Below are 24,397 nucleotides of genomic sequence, written 5' to 3' on the forward strand. Positions count from 1 at the left end.
CTCATCTACCAAGCCAGTAGAAGGTTAGATTTCATCAATGAAGGTTGTCAGATTGTTCAAGTATGACTTCCCCTTGATGAATCCATGCTGGCTACTCCTGATCACCTTCATGTCCTTCATGTGCCTGGAAATGGTTTCCAGGATTGGTTCTTTTATGCCCTACTCAGGGATCGAGGTGAGACTGACTGTCCTGTAGTTCCTTGGGTCCTTCTTGCCCTTTTTGAAGATGGGAGTGACATTTGCTTTCCACCAGACCCCAGGCACCTCTCCCCATCACCATGATTATTTAAACCTAATCAAAAGTGGCCTCACAGTGACATCAACCAGCTCCCTTAGGACTTACGGGTGCACCCTATCAGGTCCCATGGACTCATGTGTGTCCAGTTTGCTCAGTTATTCTCTCACCTAAATTAAGCAGTTTGCTTAAGTAACCTCTAAGCTGATCCCATCCTACTAAGGGTACATCTTTCTTGCTCCAGATTTGCCCTTATTTATGGGTCATTGAATTGCTGAAGGCAAGTCTTGCTAATAAAGACTGAGATGAAGAAGGAATTTAGTTTCTGTTTTTGAGGGAATACTGTCCTTGAGGAATTAGACTTCTAAGATTATAGTTATAAAAGAAAATTCCATCAGTAATAATCACAATCTGGATTCCTATACTTCTTCATCTGCTATTAGTCACTTGTGCATTAGAAGCACTTGGACCTATAGGCTAATGCCTGGAATAAGCTTATCACACTTCATTTTTCTAACTCAAAGAAGATAGAAAAGAAACAAAGAGCAAAGAACAAAGAGAAACAGATCATTTCAGAATAATTTTGGCATCCTAATTTGGGTTGAGGAAACTTCCTGAGGTGCCTCCTTCTTCTTTTTTTTTTTTTTTTTTTTATTTTATTAATACAGGGCATCAAGGAAGACCATGCTCTTGCTTTTAAGCTCTTCAGTTAATCCCTAAAATCTGGCTGAAGGACTCCACTCCTATAAATATAACACATTTAACAGCTTTTGCTTAGTCTGCCATTGTCATACAGTTATGCTGCTTCTTTGAGAGTTCACACTTACAGAGATGATGTGAAAAGGAATGTAAAAATTAACTGAATTACAAGCAATAAATGTGGAAAACAAGGTGAAACACCAATTGGATATTATACGTCTACTAACATCCAATATTTCTGCTTTCCCTAAATATTCTCAATAACTATGAAGTAACAGTGGGAGCAGCGTTGCCAGTTGTAGTACACTGGTAGATTATTTGATTTGCTGACTTATCAAAGAATAGTGAATTGCACGCTTGATCTATCCAAATACTCCTGTGAAACTCTGGTATGCATAAATTTGTGATGATGCTATTGCTTTATCTCCTGAAATGCTGTCATTATTCTTGAACAAGGCAAAGTGGTTACAATATCTGAAAAAGTACCAAGAGGAGAAATGGAGAAATATTCTTTAGCAGGTGTCTATGTAACATGTTAATACTAATTATACTTTTGTTAACCATTATCTAAATTCTGAAAATAACCATTATCTAAATATGCTGAATTAATTCTATTATGATCTCTTTTTTATTTTTTTAATTCCACATTGAACAAGTGAAATATTCCCATTGTTTTGTCTGGAAAATAAATGACAATTGAATATAATACTATTTATCTAAGCCTTGACAATGAAATAAAATAGAAGTATCAGTGCACTAAATATGCGCTGCTAGGCACTTGCAGGTACAAAAAGTTGTGCTAATGTCAGTATTATTAGATTCTCTTATTGGAATAGAAGGGAAAACCTAGAAAATTTCTCTCAGGGTTTTAACACTTACATCACATGAGAAAGTTCATATTTCATAACTAAGAATTCTCTGATTTTGAGTAACTGTTTCTGAAAGTTTCATTTTATGTAGAACAAGACTAAGACCTGTGAAAAGGAGAGATATGTAAAAAAGTATGCACTGTAAAAACTATGCTGCACTGTAGGAACGCTAGTAGAAAAGACTAATAAAGGTCTGGGGCCAGGAAACACACAAATGTGCACACACTAAATGAAATAATGGAATCGGAAGATAGATCATCTTCTGTGACTTAACTTAGACTGAAGTCAAAGTAACAACGACAGCCAGCTTGGCAGTTGCTAGTTCTACTTACCAGGTATGGATTTAAAAAAAAAAAAAAAAAAAAAAAAAGGCACTACAGAGTTTTGGTATGCACATATCCCTTACACTTATCTACAGCCTTTTATTTGGAAAGGCTGTTTTCACAATAGACGAGATTGGAATATAGAAAATTTAGTATGCTATATATGAGATCAAATTATTATTACCTTGTAGATTAGTGACACAGCTTGAAAACAATCAATTGGTCAAAGTAGGCACCAACTAGGCTTTCAGCCTGGATCCTAAAATAATCTCTCAGGAGTATTATTTTTGTCTTTGTTCATGATACACAGAGGATAGACTCCTAATTTAATATGTCTGAATTGAATGCTTAGTATAGGTAGTAAAAATATGTCCACTTATTTCCAAAAGTCTTAAATAGAAGGATAATATGCAAAGCAAATATATGTATACCAGTTTTATGAAACAACATTTTAGCCGATCTGCATCCTTTTTTAGATAAAATAATGCTTTTAAAAAAGTTAAATTTCAAAAACTTAATTGTTCTTCATCTTAATTAGAAAGAAGACAAAAACAAATCCTATAGCCCTCAGGATCATTTCTGAATAGGGCTCCTGTTTGGAAGATAGATTGATTTTGTTTGGTAGTCTACAGTTAAACATAGCAGAGGTACTGTTTTACAAGGTATCTGCAAAACATTTTTAGAAATGAAATTTCTGTATCTCCACCTATGAGATAACTAGAATTTTGTAGTTGGATGATTAACTGAGAATATACTATTCTAAATCTTTCCTGAGAGTTCTGAAAAAATTGCATTTCCACATGATATATTTGGATCTTTACACTTGTATCTATTATGAAATCAGTCAAGTACCAAAGGACTTACTCTTCAGTCATACTCTACGGCTTTAATTTCATTAAAGCAAATTAATTGCAAGCTACTTTACTGTTAAGACAGCAGGGTGTTGTAAATTTTATTTTAATGTTTGGAATGTATGATCCAACAAAATTAATGGAAAAAAACCCTCCTGCTGTTGTGAATATACTGCTATTAGGTTTACTTGTTGAATCTCACTTGCCAGTGGGGGGAAAAAATTATTCAGAATTTTAAAAAGCTCAGGAAAAGGCAACAGAAATTAGATTTGAGTAGTGATTGTGTACAAATCTATCATGAAGACGAATGATCTTACAGAAATCTGCACTAATGTATTTGTATAAAATAGATGGATTTGATTTAATCTTGCAAAAAACCCCCACTTTGTAACTGATATGCCTGACTTATGAGGCTCAACTCACTCTATCACCAATAGAAAGCAAGTGAACCATTTTCATGAGGCTACTCAGCTCATCCAAGGTCTGATGCAGACTCCATTTAAGGACCAGTATCTATTTAACAATTGCTTGGCTTTTTTTTTTTTTTTTTTTTTTGTTTCCTTTCTTTTTAAGGGGGAAGAGGGATGACTGAAATTCATATTAATGCAAAATGAAGATTAAAGTATAGTTGGTAACACAAGCTGGTACAAGGATAGCCTTTCTTCTACAGCATTTAAGAGGAAAGTATCATTGTCTGGCCCCACTTGTGAATTACAGGGATGGTCTTTCGAGCTGGTTGAGGGAATACAGAGATTAGAACAGTTGATTTGAATAACATTTTTTGCAGTTGCAGGGGTTACACGTCAAAATTCTCTAGCTTGTTTTAAAAGTCCAGATAAAACCATTTCTGATTATTTGATCTTACATTTATTAATCTGTGAATTTTAAATATTTCCTAAGAAACTCATTGAGATATCTTGAAATAGGTTATACCACATCTCTTAAGTAGCACAGTGTCCCATTTTCTGACTTTTCTCAGTACATAATCCTTCAACACAGTCCCTGAAATTTACTGTTTCTAACTTCAATTTGAACCCAGAATGAAGGCAATATAGGCTTGCTGCTTGGAGAACCGGGTGTAGTGTGTGAGGGTCATCCACAGCCCTGCTGGCAAATCCTGAAAGTTGCACGACAGAGAAATTTTTTGAAACAACAGATTATTTCCTAACATGATAACAGGGTTCCTGCATTTTGTTTATGAACTAAAATATAAAGCAATTTTGTAGGTCAAGCACAAAACTGATTAAATAGCATATGCTCATAAATCAATAAATCCCATTAAAACCAATCCCTATTTGCATTTTGGCCTGCTTGACACCATTAAGATGAAGCTACTAATCTATTAATTCCATCAATATCTAATACTCTGAGATTAGAAATAAGAGGGACTAATTGTGAACTAATTAACAGAAATCTTTTCCTGCTGGCATAATAATAAGTTGTTAATCTAAAATTTGACTTACAATCTAGCTATATTATTACATCAAGAATATAGGAGTTTGTTTGTTTTAGCCTTGAGTGTTAATAATCTTAAGTGTGTGATTCTTGGAATTCATAATAAAATCTTAAAAGCAAGGTTAACTATTTAGCCATTTGCAATTTAAATATAGGACAGAGGAAAACTACTACTAGTATCACTGCCAGCTGTGGTCATGTCTCACCTGACACAAGAACAAACCAACTTCCACACTAACAAAAACATCTCTTCAAGGAATAAAACATGTTCTCTGGTTTCAGCTACAAGGACTTTTTAAAATTATGTCCAGCTATGTAGCAGCAATGAAAACCCAACCTGTTCCTACAATACAGGCTCTCAAAGACATGACATCCTTCCACAACATTGTAGTAGCCTGGGCAGACAACATAGTGTGCTGCAGATACAGTTTCATAACCAGAGCAAAGACAAGTTTCAAGGCTTGCAACCATGAATGAACTCATCAATTTTTACTTTTGGAGCTAAATTTTTTTTTTGTTGTTGGCTACCCTTAGATAAATTAAACCACATGCTAGACAAATTTACTTCGAAATGAATTATGAGAATATTGTGATCAGAGCTCTGGAAAGCAATTGTGATGAATTTCTGTGCAGATACATTGAAATTCTTTGTGGATTTAGAAAAGGACATAGATCTATTTTTGATCCTTTACTTTTATTTCATGCCACAAAATCTTCATTAATAGCATGCTGGGACTAGAACTAGCTTTTTTATTTTACAATTTCTCATTTCTTAAACATCAAGAAAATACCACAAACACTCTGATTAATTCTGTGTTTAGTAAGACTTATCTCCCTCGAGCCAGTCTGATAAATTACTTATATCTTTATATATTTTACACAGATGAATAATAGCTCTATTTGATACCTCCAAATGTTGTTGGAATTAAGAGATTTTTAAAATATTCTGCAGCACTGCCTACACTGCTGAATGAAATAATATGTGTTTTCCCCTAACCAGCTTTTGGAGAAGGAAAACTGATGGATGTGTGTAAGAAAAAAAGGGAAAAGAGAAATTTATTTAACAGTTTACTAGAACAGATACAATAAAAATGTTCCAGGAAGACTCAGGTCAGAATGAAAAGTCTTTGCAGAAAGTCATATGCTTTCTCTCTAGTTGGAAGATTAATTAGTATTTAAAAATGAACTTCACTGACATGAGTAATGTAAAAACGAGGATAATTAAGAAAAGTTCATTACAGAACTCTATGACAAAATATACTTTATCAAAGTGGAAACTTTTACTTGAACTCAATAATTCCTTCTTAAAGTATTATTAAGAATTAGAAATATTTTTAATCAAAACTATCTTAAGTCAGAAAATATTTCATTTAATCACTGTTAAAATATTTTGCTTGTTATAAAAGTTCTTATCACAGGTATTTTAAAACCTTAGTGGCAAATGTAAGAACAGCTGACCACAAGAAACCTAAAAGTAAAAAAGACCTTGTGGGTTACTTGGAAAGGTTATTGAATGGAATTAACGTTTTTTTTTTTCATCTATCACATAGAGGTAGAAGGCTACATTTTTGCTTTGGATCTCCAACTTAATTTCTCTTAGATTCTTTTCTAATTATTATTTTAAAGGAATGTATCCTCCCTTATTGTTATAAAGATATTTTAAAAATCCAAGAAGTTGTAATAATTGAGAGGAGCAATACAAGTTACAACAAAAAAAACCTGTTATTACTTCCAGTTATTATACCCCGTGTTAAGCTCTGTGGATTTCTTTCACTGTCTGGAGAACTGAAGTTGTGACAGAGATAGCAAAACTCCACAAACATTAAAAATGCTGCTAAGAAAAGGCTGTCTGGTATGCTCACTATACTGTCAGATTGCACTACAGTATACAGTAACCTTCTGTGCAAGTTGGGAGACATGCAAATTTATATACTTAACTACCACAGACTTCAGTATGAGTTATAGCAATTATTTAAGACTATGCTGAACAGAAGACAGAGGACTGAGAGGGAATGTTAGAGGAAATTGATTTTCTTTTTTTTTTTTTTCACTGGTTCATACCTTTTTCCAGTCCTAAATCTACTCTAACAGAAGAAATTCTGAAATGCAATGGAGCAGACATAGGATATCTTGCCAAACCAAGTATTTTTAATTTATATCCTTAAAGATGTAATTGAACATTTCTTAAGTCTTTAATGATGATACAACCTTAAAACTAAAGAATAAAATAGAATTCTAGAGGTACAAACTGGTCAGCTTTTAGATTTTCTTTGTTTGTCTTGCACTCTTTCCTGTTAGACAAGCAAAACTAAATGTAGACAAACTATACCAGATGTTAGACAAACTACATCAGATACTGGATTTCACCAACTGAGATAAGCAATGCCCAAATCAATGATGAAAGTAACTTAAGGAAGAAGCTGATATAGTTTCTTGTTGATTTCACTGCGGTCATTCCTGGTTTAAGTTCTCCAATTTGTTAATTATTAGTCCATCTCTACTTGATAAAGTTTACCTATTCACAGACTGTATCTTGCACTCTCTAATAAATTACTCTAACTGAATTGAAGAATTAAATCATACCTATATTTAGAATGTCCAAGATGAAATATTATACTATTTAGAACAATGGTTTTATATTCAATGATGCTATGATTTATAACTGAGTTAACTGGTCAAGTTTTTAAATGCCTGATATGTTAATATAGAGATGTTATTATCCTCCATCTGATATGGTTTGTGTGGTGTTTCTGCAAGTCACAAATTAAAGTGAAATCAATATTTTCTAAAATTGTGCAACATTCCAATATTTTATTGAATAACAGCCCTGTTAATTGAAAAGCATCTTCAGGATTATGTAAAATAATCAGAATTACTGATTTGTAAATGTCATAGAACTCTACTACAGAGACAAAAAGAAAAATTATTAGAATATTACATTTTATTCCCTATATCCCTTTTCCTTTTTAATAGCGTATTTATTGATTTTTTTTTAAGTTTTCCAAGCTTCCACTTAAGTGAAGGAATTTGACAAATCATCATTAAAATGATGGTTACTACTGTTTTCAGTTTAGCTTAATTCTCACACTCATGGACTTAACTATTTTTTATTTAACCTCTATTATGATTGTTAAATGTATTAATGTGATAAATCCAACACAGCAGATTAGTTATTAAGAAGTGATAAGAACTGTCCAGCAAATGGAAAACACAAATTCTATCTACAATGATCACCAAACAGCAAGCATTCAGTGAAGAAGAAATATACTGCAAACATCAAAATATTCTACTTTGAACAATAATTATGTTAGAAAAAATTAATTATTCTACTGTATTACAGAAAGGAAACTAAAGTCACAGATATAACTCTACAGAAATATAATGTTTCTTGTAGTCTCAAGTGAGTAAGGTCACCAAATCAGAGTACGAGTACACACTGCCAGGGTGGATTTATGTACCTGGAGACATAAGCATTTCACTTCTCCCCTTCTGCTGTTCTGTGACACACATAGATTTAGAACAGATTGTCACAAACCTCATTTTATAATATTTTAGCACATATTAGCTATGAGGTAAAAGGTATTTATTTCTGTACTCGTACTCTACTGTTTCAGCATGCTTTCATTCTACTTTTTATTGTTGTATTCTTTGCATCCTAAAATCCTTTATAAGAGTTTTTCCACTTTAACTTTTCGAGCTGGAGAGCTAAAGAAGAATATTCACACCACTTACTTTAGTCATCTAGCTCAAGCACATCATTTAAGAGTCGTTTCCACAGGGCTTAGAGAAAAGTACCATCTCCAGAGAGGAATTCAGGGCTGCTAAGTTACACTGGTGCTTATGTCAGGAGATATTTATGAATATACTCATATTTTTCTTCTGAAATCTGCTGACTTTGTGATCTATTGTTCTTTTTTAATCAGTTTAAAAATCGATGCTACATTTCAATGATGCTGCATGCTCTTACAGATGATGAGACTATATTCTTTCCTTACCTGACTCGATTAAATCACAGGCTCAGTCAGAATGCCTGTCTTCACCTTTCTTCCTGGACAAGTTAAGAATGCTATCATTCACAGTGTTATAGGGAGTTTAAATACTATCGCTTGCAATTCTGTGCTGAGCAAAGATGATACTGTTAATGTCTGTGTGGTGAGCCATAGCAAACCACCTACAGCTTTGTACTGAGCTAAATTGACACTACCTATAGTGCCGTGACTAAAACACTCCTTTTCACAGTTGCAGACTGTATTAAGGGCAAACACTAGAAGCACAGACTGTGGTGTACTCACCACAGGGCTCACACCCCAGTGGACATCAACAGTACATGAACGGTTTAACCACTGAGCTCATGACCTGCATTAGTTGTAGTGCTGCTAAGTTAAAAATCATTTAAGAACTACACAAACCCCTCACTCCCCCAACACAGAACCACACAAAAATCCTAACCAAAATCAAATCTGGTGAAGTATTTAACAAAATACTAGATAAAGCCTTTCTACTTGAATACCCATCATTAAAGTTAATAAAGGCAATGAAGTAAACTAAAACCACTACTGAAAGTGGCCTCAGTACATAGCACAGCTACCCATGCTAAATAAAAGCCAAAATCATGGGATATGTTCTTCAGTATTATCAGCATTTTCACGCTGCTGCACTTAATCAGGAAAAACCTACCTATCAAAACAGTCCACTGAGCAAAGCAGTTACCAGTCACGGTGCTGTATGGAGCTCAACAAATGCTGCCTCCTACAGGCTTAGCACCAAACAATATATGCCCATTTCATAGTTTTTGACAGAAAAGATTTCTTTTTCACACTTTATTTTCATTCAGTTTAGGACAGAGATTCAGTTATACTACAGTCAAGAAATTGTTCTCACTAAACAGTTAACAGCAATTTAAACAAAGACTGCTATGGAATTGACAAGCACATTTTTAAGTTTGGAACAGCAAGAGGTTCACTCATAGAAACCTATGTTCATGTGCTCACATACATATGAAGTATAGTTATTCATTATTTGTTAAGATATGTGACCTCTCCACATCAGTCAGTTTGCCTCCAATGTTGAGAAACTGGCTGATTTTATGTTTACATAATTTATTTATTTTTTCAAATATAAATCTGGTTCTCAACACAGGGGTTCCTGCCTACTTTTCTGGGGTGGCTCCAAAAAGGAACAGTGTTTTCAAATGGTAGTAAAATGATTTGATCAAAACATGATCAACTGATAAACAAACACAGAAACAAAACCCTAGCAGCTTTCTTAGCACATGAAGACTTCTTCAGGTATGATATAGGCAACAAACGTTAACTTCATATTGGGTAAGATTGCTCTGAGTTTAACCAACTGCTGCTACTTACATGGGCAAGTCTGAAAGAAAAAGATAGTTAACTTCTAGGGAACAGAGGAGAATATTCGCAAGGAGGTTACCTCGTCGCTACCTCTAATACAGGTAAATATCGTATATAGAGAAGCTATGGACTTAAGCTGTGTGAGGAAAATCTTATTGCAGACAGTTTATAACCTTAATAAGTACATGACTTTTCAGTCCAGCAGAGCAATGAGTTTAGCTCTCTGGGTCATTTCTGAAGGTCTTTTATACACATTCTAATTTTTTTTTCCCAAAAGTTAAACAAATACTTCCATCTTCTATTATCTAAATTTATTTAGTCCGTGGTAGCAATTTGATTTCTCCAATATGTTTTTTTGTGATGTTATTTGCTGTAACAGTCATTTGCATTTGAATGAACAGGCAAGTTTCATTTACCCCGAATGTGTGGTCTGTCATTTGCCTGTTCAATCTCTTGTCACCAAGTATATTTGACCACGCTAGGGAAAAACTGAAGAGATCTCCATACACACTTGGCAGTATACCACCTGAAGACTCCTGACTGGAAAGTTTAACCAAAGAAAAGTAAAGTCTGGAAGTCTCAAGGACACAGGGAACTTTTCCAATAATGTGCTCGCTACATAATGTTGGAATTGAGCAGTGAGAAATAAATACCTAAAAATCCTTACAGTTGTTTTTTTTCCTAAGATCTAGGCATACAGTGTAGTATTTTACTCATCCATTTAGTGCAAAAATTATCAGCAATTAAAAGAATGGTTTTTAATACTGCTATACTGTATTTCTACAGGTAGGAGGCAACCTCTAAACTAGATTCTATGAGGAGGTTTGAGCTTGGCATTTCTTAGGGTTAAAAGCACTAGGTGTTGTTGCTTGAAATAGGAACTGGACATGAACCAACAATCTGGTTGTTCTTCTATCTTGCTTATCTTGTTGTATGACAATAAAGCCAGAAAGATTAATGATCACATCTAGCCTAATAATTTGATATCACGTTGAGAAACTTCCAACCAGCCCTGTGGAAGAGAGCAATAAAGAGCTTCCTATGCTCTCAATGAACCTCTGGGGTGGGGGTGGGGGGGAAGAAGGGATTAATGCAGTCCAAAATTATGTAGAAGGCAACCCAGTATTATTCTGTTCCAACACAGGCACACACACATATTCACTGACATCCTCCATAGAATTTCTATTAGAAACTTGATAAAACATTTAATTTTTAAAGATATTTAATTTTGCTTTCCAACTTGAAACATTGTCATATCTGCCAGCTCTCCTAGTAGATCTGTTCCAATATTGGTTTAACCTCATTACTAGAAAACTGCATCTAATTTCAAAGCTGAATTTGTCATAATTTCAAAGGTTTCACTGCCTTTTTATTGCATTCCTATTAGGAAAGGCCAGGCCAATGCTTAAGAAACATTGTTTTAGCCTGTAATGACTTTTTGAAATGAAGTTAATGACTTATTTTATTACGTATTTGTTATACAGTTAGTGCTGCACTGAAACTGGAAATTATTCTGCATTATGAGATAAATAGTCCTTGAAAATATCTGGCACTAGAAGAAAGGGAAAACAGGTTCAGTTGCTTGTTGAGACTTGGTGTCACTGTTTTTATTACTTCTGATCAGAAGAAGTAGTCATATAGAAGCACATTTTGGGAAAATGATAGTCACTTCATAGAATAGATAACTTTTGCCAGCAAACCTATTAGAATTATTCCTACAGAAACCTTATCAATGTTGCAATGTGTTGCACAACTGTTGAATTCCCAGTAATATGGATGAAAGCAGCATAGGTTCCTGGGGATGAGGACTTCTGTTGAAGTGTCACCCACTGCAGTAGTTAGAAAATTAAGACATGCAGTATCTGGGGAAAGTACTAAGAACTACTTTGAACACCTTGCTGGCTGATCGTAGGAAACTGGCTTTACAAATCAAACCAGTGGGTCCGGAGCGCTGTCTATAGTTGGCAGTTGCCATCTTTTGCTGTGCTGCATAGAGCTGAAAGGCTGTCCTCCATGGTCCTGTTCAGCTGAACTTTTGGCTGAAGGTAAGTATTTTTCATGGTAGCTGAGAGACAGGTTTGGCAGTTTGTTCTAGTGAGTATGCTAAGTTAGTTTCTACAAAGACTCTGTGACTTTATTTACAGTGGCCACAAATTTTAACATTACTTTGGGATGAAAAAAACCCAACATTTATCATATAGAGCAGATTGACTGTCCTAGTAACTGAAGTGCTTTATTAACTCTTAACTGGGTGAGCTTTTTTTAGTTACAGGAGAGAGATGCATTGCCTTGTCCACATATGGTACCTAACTTGAGGTGCTGGGTGTGAGGTTATAGTTCCTGAATATGCTCAGAAGCAAATAATGCAATTCACCACTTACTGTTACTCCTAAAGACACTCAAAGTCAGGAAGCTTCTTGAGGGTCAAGGATCTTTTCCTGAAACCTCATGGCAGGAGCATTTTGCCTAGCATGTGTCTGACTATGCTGAGCCATCCCACAGCCAGGATGAGGAGACAACCTGATGAAGTAGCATTCATAGTCTACCAATAGTCTGGGCACTTCTCAGTGACCTAACACTCAAAACTCTTCATTTCTCCTCAGCCAAAGCTTTCGTTGCTATTTTGGGGTAGTTTGTAGATATAGTGCATACACTACCTTAGCACAAAAGATTTTTTTTTAATACCTGCCATTGTTATGAATATTTAATATCTGTTCAGAAAGATGCTTTCTGTCTATGTTCTTTAATCACCCCAAAACTCGGAAGAGGTCTAACTTCATATCCATAATGTTAGAAATTAGTCTGTTTTAGTGCAGAATTCAAGGTAATTCAGATTCAGACAGGTTTAGCTAATTTTTGCAAGTGGTTGTCTCTGTCCATTGACTATATAGGGAAGGAAAGCAATTATTCCCTAACTCAAGCATTTCAGTTTAAACATTCAAGTTAAATGAGACGAACCTGGCCTGCATGGTTGCTGTTTTGTCTGGGTCTTTGTGACAGCTTCTTAACAGCAGACTTCTCGCCATTAGCAGGACTTTAAAAAGATGTTTTTATAGCTTTATTGCCATTATTTTCCTACTACCCCATTATCTTTGTGTAAGACCATAAAAGTAAACAAGCAGTCTGAAATGTCTAAGAAATAAATAAAATATCTGGTAAAATATCAAGCAAAACAGAATTATTTATTCCTTATCATACTCTGATATAAATGTTAGCTTGTATGAATGCTATAGAGAGTGGACATTCCTAGCTTCTAAGTTTTGAAGGTAAAAGAGATTTAGTCTTTAATATTTTAACCACAAAGATGAAGAGTTTACAGTATAACAAACACTTTAATCTAAACCACTATAAACTGTTAATGCTGATTGACATTTTGACTCCAGGTCAAGATGAGAATCCAGGAGGACACCATTAGGACTGAACCCTAACAGCACGTCTTCCCTGGTATCATTCCAAAAATATGAAATAGTAGAGCCATTATTCTCTTGTGTAACCTTGAAATCAATAGATATTTCTATGTAAACTGACAGACATAAAAGTAAAATCATTAACTTAACACAAAAAAATTGCTTCATTATATTTTTGTATAATCTTATCAGTAAAAAACGTGTGATCTACTATAATATCTAATGCAACAGAAAATATTTTAAATAATTTAATATTTAAATATTAATATTTTAATAGTTTTAAAACATCAGATTGCAATAGGCTGGCACATTTAGACTTATCCACCAAATAAGTGGAAACAAAAAAGTGAGGATAGATGCGCAGGTTAAGGTTTCGCCAGTTTGATGGTAACTGTAGAATGACTGGAATCTATTTTTCAGTGGGTACCACAAAATTCTTCTGGAGAAAGATGATTTGCCATCCCAGTTCCAAACTGGTGCTAATCTAAGTACCAGTTTGCTAAGCAATTGCTTGTATGATTGATAAGAGCTTGTTAGGAGGTAAGAACTCTTTAATGAACAAACTTAAGTGTACTAAACTGAGAAAGTATTGTTAGTTAGGTAATTAAAATACATTCTAATATGCTAAAGATATTAATGGATGTATTACTACTGTTACGTCATGAAATATCAATCATTAGTTTAATTCTTGTATACAGGAAAATGTTTTTGTTCTGATTCTAATTATTGCTTACATTTACAATGGTCTCAGATATGAAAAGGCCTAGCACACCAATTACTTCCTTGCTAAAAGCAAGGCATCTCATGGTTGCTTACCATTTAGTATTTTGCAAGTTGAAGCATATCAACACATGAGCATATCATTACATGGTTCCAACCAGGTATAAAACCTGAATAGCTTATTCCATAAATTCTTAAAAATAGAAAACACACACACACACAAATCTATGCAAACAAGCAGAAATGTTTCTCATAACAATATTTCCTTATGTGCATACTCAAATTGATTCTTTTCATGACTACAACTTTCCCAGTTTTTAATGTTCCTGATTGCTTATCACTCAACACACTTCAGGATTCTGACAGCAGTAAATAATTTTTATCTTTCCATTCTTCTTTTGAATTAAGAATTATACAAAGTGCAACACTGAGCAGGTAAGCCCTTTCTTCCCCAGTTCAATTAAGCACTGAATCCAGGAGTGAGAATGTGGGTAGCAGCCTACCTCTTGCTTTGCACTCTCTACAAATGCAGTATTTCAAGATGGGCAGTAAAAAGGTTAGGTTTGTTCTGATTTTTCTATTTTACTTGGAAGGCTGAGAATGTGAACGTCCCCAGGCATTAGTACTTATCTAGAGCTCTCTCTGTTATGCTCAGCTATCAAAGGTGACAAAGTTGCATGGTATTTGCTATATTGTCATCTGTGCAGGGCCAGGGGCTGGGGGGGAAGGTGGATAATTGCATAGGTTTATCAGTGATAAACAGTAGTCATTCATGTGTTCATCACTCATTGGGCAGAGAAGCATCCTTTCACATACTGTCTGCCCTGACGTAGGAAGGACATTGTCTAAAAGGTGGAGGAATAAGACCGAGAAATAGTCCTGGCAGTCAGAGTGGTATGCATATTTTGTATGGTTTGGTTAATGAGTTTATGAACCTTAGGCTATGAATTTTAATCCTGGCAGTGGCTGCTGGAATATGCAGTCACATATTGAGCAGGCTTGAGATGCATTTTGAAAGCTGGTAAGTGCAGATGATAGACACAATTTCTAAAAGCCTCCAAGTAGTCAGATGGAGACGGATGGGCATATTAAAAGGCAGACAGCACCTCAGATCACTGCCAGCTATAGGTCAAAACTAGACAGGACACTTGCGTTTATTCCACATATGTTCTCTTACTTCAGAGCATTTTTTGTAAGTGTCCATTCATATCCTATTCTAGCAAGCAACTGTTCAGAAAAAGTCATGCTGTTTTTAATTTTGAGCACCATCCTGAGGGATACAGAGAAAAATTCACTATTTAGGCAGACTTTGCTTGGTAGTGAGAATGTTTTATGTGAAAAGAAATGAACAGTACATAAAGATGAGGTTTAAGGACAAGTGTTTACCCACTTGGTGCTATGAGCAGTGACCACTGGGTCTGAGAGGTGCTGCTTCTATCTTCTGAAGCCTTGCTACTTTCATTATACCCATAATTTTATTGATGTCGTGAATTATAAAGCCTTACAGAGAATATGGGTCTCACTTTGACCAGACTAGCATGCAGCAGGTCATAACACAGAAAAACTAGATAAATGGGCAGAGGAACAATAAAGCATAAGGGATATATGTTAGGTTAAAACAGAATCAGAACTCTATAAATGCAATTCACTCTATTACATAATCTTCAGCATATATTTAAACTTGGAAACATCTTCTCACAGGCATGAATAATTACTAAAAAGAATGACAGGAGCCCTATTCTCAAGCTGGCCTTTGTCAAGTGTCTTATATCTGCAAATAAGAGCCATGGTCTTACTTTTTCTATTAAACATGAGCTGAAAATCTGTTGTGATTTTTTTCTGTTTTAAAGCTATTTCTCCTCTTCCTAAAACACAAAGAGACATACCTGTTTGTCTTATTCCAAGTTTAGGGCATTTTAAAACAATGCCTTTTAGCAATACTCAATTACAGCTTCTTTGAGAAATGAGTGCAAGAAAACCTTAGCAACTCTAGAAATAGAAAAGGTTTTCTGTTTAGCTGTTACTAGTGTGAACCAAAAGTAAATAGCCTTTACTATACACATAAAAGCAGACTGAAAGATGATTATGGGGAACCAGGACAGTAAAACCCTGGGAACATACCCCCAGTCCCATTGTTCATAAGACAGTGCACCCTAAATCATAAGGTCATGATTATGCATAAGGAGCATACAGGTCACCAAAATATCCAGAGGAAAGAATTTCTGATGACATACCATCTATCATTCTACAGTTTTCCACTGAAAAATCACAATTATACCTGTTAAAATGCCCTGGACATATAATCTCTCAAGAAAGATAAAAATTACTAATAGATTAAATTCTGACAAACTTGATTTGAAATTAAGCTGGCCACCTCTGAACTCACTTCAGGTATTGTTGTAACCGAATCATATATGAAAGGCTCCTCTGATTTTCAGATTAACAGTTCCCGCTTGGTAACCTGTTCCTTTACAGCTTCAACCAAAAAATCAGGTTTTTTTCGAATTGTCAGTTCAGAAGTGAGGCAGACCCTAGGTCTAAAATGACAGCTTAATTCTTCTTCAACTCCAATTTGGCCTGAAGGGCAATAATATTCCATAAGAAAAGAAGCAACATATTATCAATCTTGAGACCAATTTTGTATCTGTAAATTATCAATATTTCATAAATATAAAGTTTCTGAGAATGTAAGTGTACAAATGTGAGCTGTAGCACCAGACTACCTTTTGTTTACACTTAAATAATTAAACTCAAGACATAATTCAGTCCTCAGTCTTGTATTCAAGAAATAAGACATTTTTTTGCCCCAAAATTATTTTCCACATAGCTTAAGCACTCTTGCATACATTCATGCATAAACAAAACCCAAAATACCGGGGTCAGCTTTAAGATAAAAATAATATAAAAATAGAGTCGACAAGAACAAGAAAGGTCATCTATTCTCTTCTTGGGTTATTTCCCTCACCACTGCAAAATCAATATAACAATGTAGTACTCTCTTCCCAACACTGGCTGCTGCTAAGAATGATCCCATGATCTGATGATTTAATGGATAAGTACTGAATTTTAACGCAGCCCAAAACAACATGAATTGAATGAACTTTATCTTACTGAAGCAGCATCAATATCTACTGCTCTATTGTTAAGAACAGTGCATTCAGGAATCTAAGTTACTAGGCTACCTTCAATTGCATCAGCTGTAGGAACTATTTGCAGTTGTAAACATGTCCTAGTAAGTTCTGTAATATAAAAGCAGCTCCAAATGCAGAATGATATGCTCAGATATGAAAGGTATGGAGACAGTAATTTACCAGTTACACTGACAATCTAATTAAAATAACTTTGAACCCAATTTTGTTATCTTTCTTTAATTTCAGCTCTTATAGAAATGAATTCTCCAATGAATGATTATTATTAAAGAAATAATTACAAAATTATCTTTGTGTATGAGAAAGATATATTTCTGTATTTTATGTTTATATTCAACAGCATGTGAAAACAAGTACTGCACTTAAAAATTATTTTTTACAGGAGTCCAAATCTACTCCAGTAATACAGAATAAACCTTTAAGAATCCTAAAGAACCACAATCAAAATGAAACTTAAAAAGAGGAATGTTTTAGAAACCATCAGATACAAGTAGCAAATTAACAGACAAGAGGAACAGTCACTTAATTTTAAACATGGTGCTGAATGACTAGCAAGAGTTTCCAGTGTATTATGTTATTTAAATTATATATTACTCTGAATACTGACTTTCAGTTTAAATGCCAAAGAAGTCCCATATTTTAATGTTATATTAGAATTAGGCACCGCTAATGCTCTAAAGCCTTTGCAAGATATTAGTTTAATATACCTACCTAAACAATGGCTGTGATAAACAGCTGAAACTCATTCCTGTAAATGCATTTTTATTATACAGAATTGACAGCCTATGATATGTGCCTCAGAAATTTTGCAACATGTTATTGTATTGTACAGAGTTAGATAATACTATTTGGAGCAAGGTCTACTCCTTGAGTAGTAGGGTAAAGAGATTTTAGCTATGTGAAATCAACTGCAGGCTCAGGTACATTAATTTCACTGTGTAATACCTTCTGCCAGATGTTGACTTTTAAGTCTTAAAGTTTACAAGGCAGAAGAGATAATTCTTAAGAATAAATTCTAGATTCTGAAATGCTTCTGAATTTTGAATTTTGCAGCAAAGTTCTTGGAAACTGTAACAATAAAAATATAATTTTCAACTTAAAAATTCAAATTACAATCATAGGTGGTGGTTGTAAGACACTACTACTGGAATCACCAAAATTCAGATGTTACCAGGACTGATAATGTACCTGACAATAAAAGACAAAAAAGAATATTCCCTGTCCAAAAGTAATGGACTTAGGTAATACAACATAATGAAACTACATGAAGAAAACCAGATTTGATCAGATTGTTTCATGTGTGCAATCAAAGCATGTGCACTGATATCCATGGGCACTTTCCTTTATTAAATTCCTGCATTCAATATCACAGTATTATAACAAATTAAAATATTTTATTTCATTGACTTTTACTAAATTTCATCTTGCAATGAGACAAAACCAATAAGTTTTGGAAGAATTTGAGAAAATAGCAGCTTAGTAATTGTAAGAGGCAGTATAAAGGGCAGCATTAAGAAAATGGTGCAGCCAAAAAAGATCAGTTAGAGACAATATGCTATCAAATTACAAAAATTCTCAAGTGAGAAGCCTAAATGATTATTGAGTAACTCATTTTATTACTTGCAAAGGTAAAGGCAACCAAGCTAATGCCAAGAGAAAAATCTGCAAAAGAAATACTCTTACTACATGGACAAAAATCATACTGATCAGTAAAACATAGGCAGAAATAAGCAAAACCAAAACATCCTAAAAACTAGTTTCCAAAACCCAGAATGTGATCCCAAAATGAAACACTCTGCAGAGGTTACTCTTTAGGAAAGCGCTGTGCTAATTAATTTTTTTTTTTTCCTTTTTTGTTTTAATGATAAAGTTGTCGTTGTCTTTTCAAATGAGATACATAGCTGTCCTTTCTTTTAAACATTATTCAGATTTATGTACATATTAAAAGCAGATGAACAGCACTTGCAAATCTCTTAAAGTTAATTTTTACAATTTAATCACTTAGGCAAATAATTTTAACAATGGTGTTGATCTTCTCTGGCATGATTTTATATCTTCCTATTTCTGTTTGCAGTTAAAAGCCTTGAAACAATAAGAAGAGTTTTCTTGTTTTTGTTTTGATTTACCTGAAAGACAGCCAGTGAGTGACAGAAACAGAAACAGTTTCCATGACAACCACATCATTGGTCGCAAAGGTCTTCAGTCCCTCTTTGTGCAGTTGTTAGCAACGCTGATGTTTCTTCATTAAAGCTTAGCCTAGTGAGACAAAGAGGAACCTCTGTTAGGAAAATTAAAAATATCTTGCAATAATATGACAGACAATTCAAAAGACAAAGCTGGTTCTAATGTAATTAAAAGTCTAGTTCCAAAGAACTCTGTGTGCACAAGGGCAGGTAGCTTGACAGATACTCAGAGGGATCTTGTTCCAGTAGTTACCTGTGTTAATAACTGAAATGTCTGTGGCAGTGCTTTGGAGATATAGATATATGCGGATATCACCCTAAAGCTCTGTGTGTATTGAAGATTTTAATTTCCAAAAAGCCAAACCTGGAAAGAAGATAGTACACATATCTTTCAAAGAAAACATATTCGAAGCATACAGGTTGTCATGTGTTCTTCTTTTCCTGAAAGCAGTATGTTGATATTCGGTATAAAGCATTTTAAAATGCCAAAACAAAATAATAATTTGCTCTAGAAAAATTTATTCATTTTTACTACTTGCAGATTGGGTTAAAATAATTTACAGTTTCTTCCATTTTACTCATTGTGTAAAGAATCTACCAGTACATTTGAAACAACTACTATTTATACAGAGCAGGTTATTCATGCTTATCTCCACCACTCCTCAGATCTTTGTTTCCTATCTGTCCCATGACTCGCATACTACCCCTTTTGGCACACTACATCTTTGATCACTGTATTCTTAGTTACAGCTTTAACACTATCAGTAACATTATCTTATCTGAACTTAAACATTTCCTTTTCAAATGACTGAAAACTCAGTCCAAAGTATGAGACATTTCAACTGGTTATGTACAGACATAAGTGTACTTCTGGTCTTTGACTTTAAAAACATCAAGCTACAAACATAAAGTTCATTTCCTACATGTACGTAGCCATATCTGTTTACAAAGCCTTTGAGATCCTTTTCTCCGAGCGCAAGGAATCTTCAGCCCCTATGGGCTGTGATCAACCACTACAGGAGCAATCCCATAGGGCAGAACAATGAGACAAAGGAGACTTTGGCTTTGTTCCCCTATCAAACCTCTTCTGGGGACAATATGACTCCATCAGATTACAATCACCTTAATTAGATACCACAGTTGCTGTTTGGGGGACCTATTCTGTATGTTGGAACATTCACAGTAAGAGAGTGGAGGCAAAGCACAACACAGTTGAAAAAAAAAAAAAAAGAAATCCTAAAGTAAGAGTAGTTTCCTGCTGAATTATTCCGTTTCAACTGCTCTCTGAGCATCTCTAGTTGTAATCTATTTTGGCAGTCCTTCCCTCATATAAATGGACAAACATGTACGCATAAATCACATAGAGAAACACACACATTGTGAGCACAAGATATCAGCACCTGTTATTCCTGCCACAATCTAAAGGTGTAACTTGTCAGCTTTCATTTATACAGCCCAGCAGGTACAGCTTCCAACACAGATAAAAATTCCCAATTAGGATTGTACTTTCTCCAGGTAACTCAGACCAGGCAAACTCAATATTGGGTGTAGACCTTAATATGAGCATCTCTGAAAGTGAACATAACAATCTGCTAGTCAAGTGACTTTACGCATAGTGCCTGTAGCTCATCTAAACCTCCACAGGAAACCTCCTCAATTAATTATTAATGTCAGCTGCCTTTATTTTTCACTTCAGTGATAATCTGCTTTTCAGTCACTGTGTTCCTTTGGTTAGTGAATTATCTCGTTCAGTATTCTTTGCTGGCCAGGCCTTTGGGAAATAAGTATCTTCATTAATATTTAATTTTTTCCCTTATGGCCATATCTATTAAAAAGGGTAGAGCACAACTTCCCCCCTCCCTCAACTTTATCACTGTTTCTCTTTTCTCACTTTTCTTCTGCTGCTTTTATAATGGTGCAACACAGAAATTATGTTAACTTGGTGATTTCTCTGTTGCATAAACAGGGAAAAATATACCACAGTTTCCAGCATTAAAATGTGAGATTATTGTTGTTGTTGTTATTATCATTATTATCATTAAGTATTATTGTACTATTGGACCAGACTGTTTAAAAAATAATAGTAAAGCCTGTGGTTGGTAGAGCAGAAACAGATGAGAAATAACTGGAGCCAAGCAGTGAGAACATAATAATAAAAGACAAACTTATTTCTCTTTGTATTCTTGAATCACGATGATTTTAAGGACTCAGGGAAAAGGATATATTTTTAATGAAAGTTTCATTAAAGACAACAGAGCGACGACAACTTCTGCCAGATAAGGAGTTTAGAGCTAAATAGCTGTAACAACTTTTAAGTGGCAGGTCTTAACTGTAACCTACATAACCTGACCCCATCAATGTAAAACAAACTTCAGCCCTGTTACACAGGTATATTAAAATGTAAAAGCAGAGTACAATGACAGGGAGATGCTCTGAATTAAGTCATGAATGTTGGGCACTGACCTTCCTATTAGGATATTTGTTGTATAAACGTTCTGGCTTATCTCAGTAGGAGAATTACTAGCAAAAGAGGCAAGGGGAAAATATGTCACTCTATACCTTTCTAAAAATCTTCCTAGAAATCTTTATTATCATCATAATTAAATGATGTCACAGTTTTACTTTTTTTTTTTCTATATTTCTTTTTTCTGAAGGGATACCTGGCAGACACTTTACTGGCCATGTGAACAAATGGAATGCGTAGCAACATGGTAGGGTTATCATACATCTAGGAATTGAGGAGTACAGTTCTTACAGCTTGACAAAGTCATTGATATTGCATACATGGGGCTACCACATGGCATGTGGGATAATCACAAAGGTGTTTTCTATGAACTAATACAGGCAGAAGCGCAAAAATTCTTATTTAATAAATATAGGTATATAGTAAAATTTCTGCTCTAGATTTAATGAAGCGATGTACTCCCAGCTTTACTGTCAGTGGTTGTCATCTGATCTTTTGGATGACAGAGCTCTCACTTTTAGAGAGTCTTGGGTGACTGAAGAATTCCTTTACGTGTATAACAAAAAGACCAAAGCTGCACTAACTCCATTAAGAAGGGCATCTTCTTTCTTAAAAAAAAAAAAAAGTGTTACTGTTTTAAAAACAGTTAATCAATATTCTCTTAAATCTTGTAAGAATTCTTAAAAGTGGCTCATTCTTTAAGTAGCTTAAGGGCATAGGTACAAGCAGTATTCAAATGTTCCTGTTTTGAAAATCTTGTTAATTTTCTGGATTTTTTTTCCAGGCCTGGTTATCTTCATCCCAGAATGAGGACTATTTTAAAACAGGCATTTAAATTTTAATCCCAAGAATAAAGAATAGAATATACAGTTACTTACTACTGCAAAAGAATACAGCTGAAGATGCAGCTCAAAAGGATTTTAAAATAATTTCAGCTGAAGAGTGTATTTTTTTTTTTTCCTCAAATATAAATTTGGACCTCACAAAAGTCCAACTGGCTTTTTTGGAACAGTTTGTTGGCTTAATTGGTACTTCAGTGCAAGAAAAGAGAATGAAGTTGTCCAGAATATACTATATTCTTTAGATTTCTTTTGCATAACAGCATGATTTGACAAAGCTCTACAGTCTAGTTTTTAAAAGTAAGGGTGGACTGTCTACCATTTGTTGAGTTTTTTGCTGTCCTGTTCTTATTATGGTTTCTTCACAAAATATGCAGATTCAATGAGGTTTGGGTTTTTTAAATACAGAGGATATGATTTTTCCCTGATCAGAATTTATAAAAATCAGTGCTCTAAAATAAAGTTGATGTATGTAATGTGTAGCAAGTAATTTACCTAAGAAATTTAACTTCCTGTTCTGCACAAAGAATTAGCAAATGCGGTTTTCAATTTCTGCATGGTACTAGCCATATTTGTTTGTTTTCCCCAGAATTTCTACTAAATTGTTTTGCAATTTGTTTTAATTCTGTGCACTGACTGTAGACAATTTATTAAAATGTTCGCTATTTGGTATGTTGTAATGAATTTTTTCAGCTAGTAGTGACAGGGTGGATATTGTCTCATGGTTCTGACTCCCAAAAGAATTTGTGAATTTTTGGAGCATGAGTACTTACGCAATATTGTCAAGACTAATGTGCGAGAGATTTGAACTAGATTCAGTAAAACTGGTGTCCTTTGAATAATAATAGCACCTACTATCATTAATGTTTGTTTTCTGGCACTTAGGATAAACTTATATACAACTGCAAAGATTTGTTCTTTTTCTTTAATTAAAAGAGTTAAGAAATGAAGCTTTTAGCATAAATACTGTGATAATATATCAAAGGGCTTTTTTCCATTATCACGACCTCATTCCCCTTTTCCATCATATGCATATTTATCAGTTTATCTGTACCAACATGAAAGGGATGATTACTTAAATCCACATCCTCTCTCAAAACAGTGTAACACAAGTCTTTGTCTCTATGGAAAATATACCGCTCAGAGGAAAGGATGTGACTTGTCACAAAAAGAGGTTTTCTCTGTAATATTTCTTTTTTCTATATCAATATATATTAGAAGAAAGCTCAAGTCATTGGCACTTCAAATTATTTAATTTTCCCTTTCTTTAGAAAAAGGAACACGCTTACAGGTAATGAAGAAATAATACCGCTAGGAAGCAATTCTGATGTTCTACAAGGACTTGGAAGAACAGGAGCTGAAGAGACTAAGAAATTAAGCTACCACCACCCACATGTCTGAATGGAGAGAAAAAAAATAGCATATCCTATTAAGAACATATATACTTACACGGTTTTAGATAGTATTTTTAGGAAATATTTTTCTTCACAGGTAATAGGTGGAGGATGTTGGCCTAAGGTGCAACTGAACTGCTAATATGATTCCTCAAGGTGGCAAACCTATGAAGTCAATACACACAATAAGCTAAGTATCACTGACTAGGCTTTCTGTAAAAGGCTCGTTATACTCTTGGAAGAAGACAGCGCTCTAACTGAAGATCCAGTTTAAAGCACTGAAATAAAACCTCCTAATGAACACAGAAGTCTCTGTCCCTCCCTGCACAACTTTTACTTCAATCAGGGCTCAGAAGACATGAATTGAATTGCTGCAGTCAGCAGTTCAGCTGGTCTTCCTTGCTCCCATGAGTATCAGTCCTGGTAATACTCAATCCATGGAGAATTAGAAGCTC

The 24,397-nt window shown here is 34.5% G+C and overlaps 1 protein-coding gene across 2 annotated transcripts in view; it reads right to left on the minus strand.

The window, feature by feature from the left end:
• The window catches only part of CNTN5 (contactin 5), a 673,376-nt gene that overhangs the window by 341,670 nt on the left and 307,309 nt on the right, over positions 1 to 24,397 (minus strand). For both annotated transcript variants that reach the window (XM_064441325.1, XM_064441324.1), the window contains one exon: positions 19,189 to 19,318. In XM_064441325.1, the coding sequence (XP_064297395.1) occupies positions 19,189 to 19,246 (58 nt within the window). In that variant the 5' untranslated portion in view covers positions 19,247 to 19,318. The remainder of the gene's footprint in view (positions 1 to 19,188; positions 19,319 to 24,397) is intronic.

Source organism: Phalacrocorax carbo, chromosome 1 (assembly GCF_963921805.1).
Source record: "Phalacrocorax carbo chromosome 1, bPhaCar2.1, whole genome shotgun sequence".
In the NCBI taxonomy this organism is placed as follows: domain Eukaryota; kingdom Metazoa; phylum Chordata; class Aves; order Suliformes; family Phalacrocoracidae; genus Phalacrocorax; species Phalacrocorax carbo.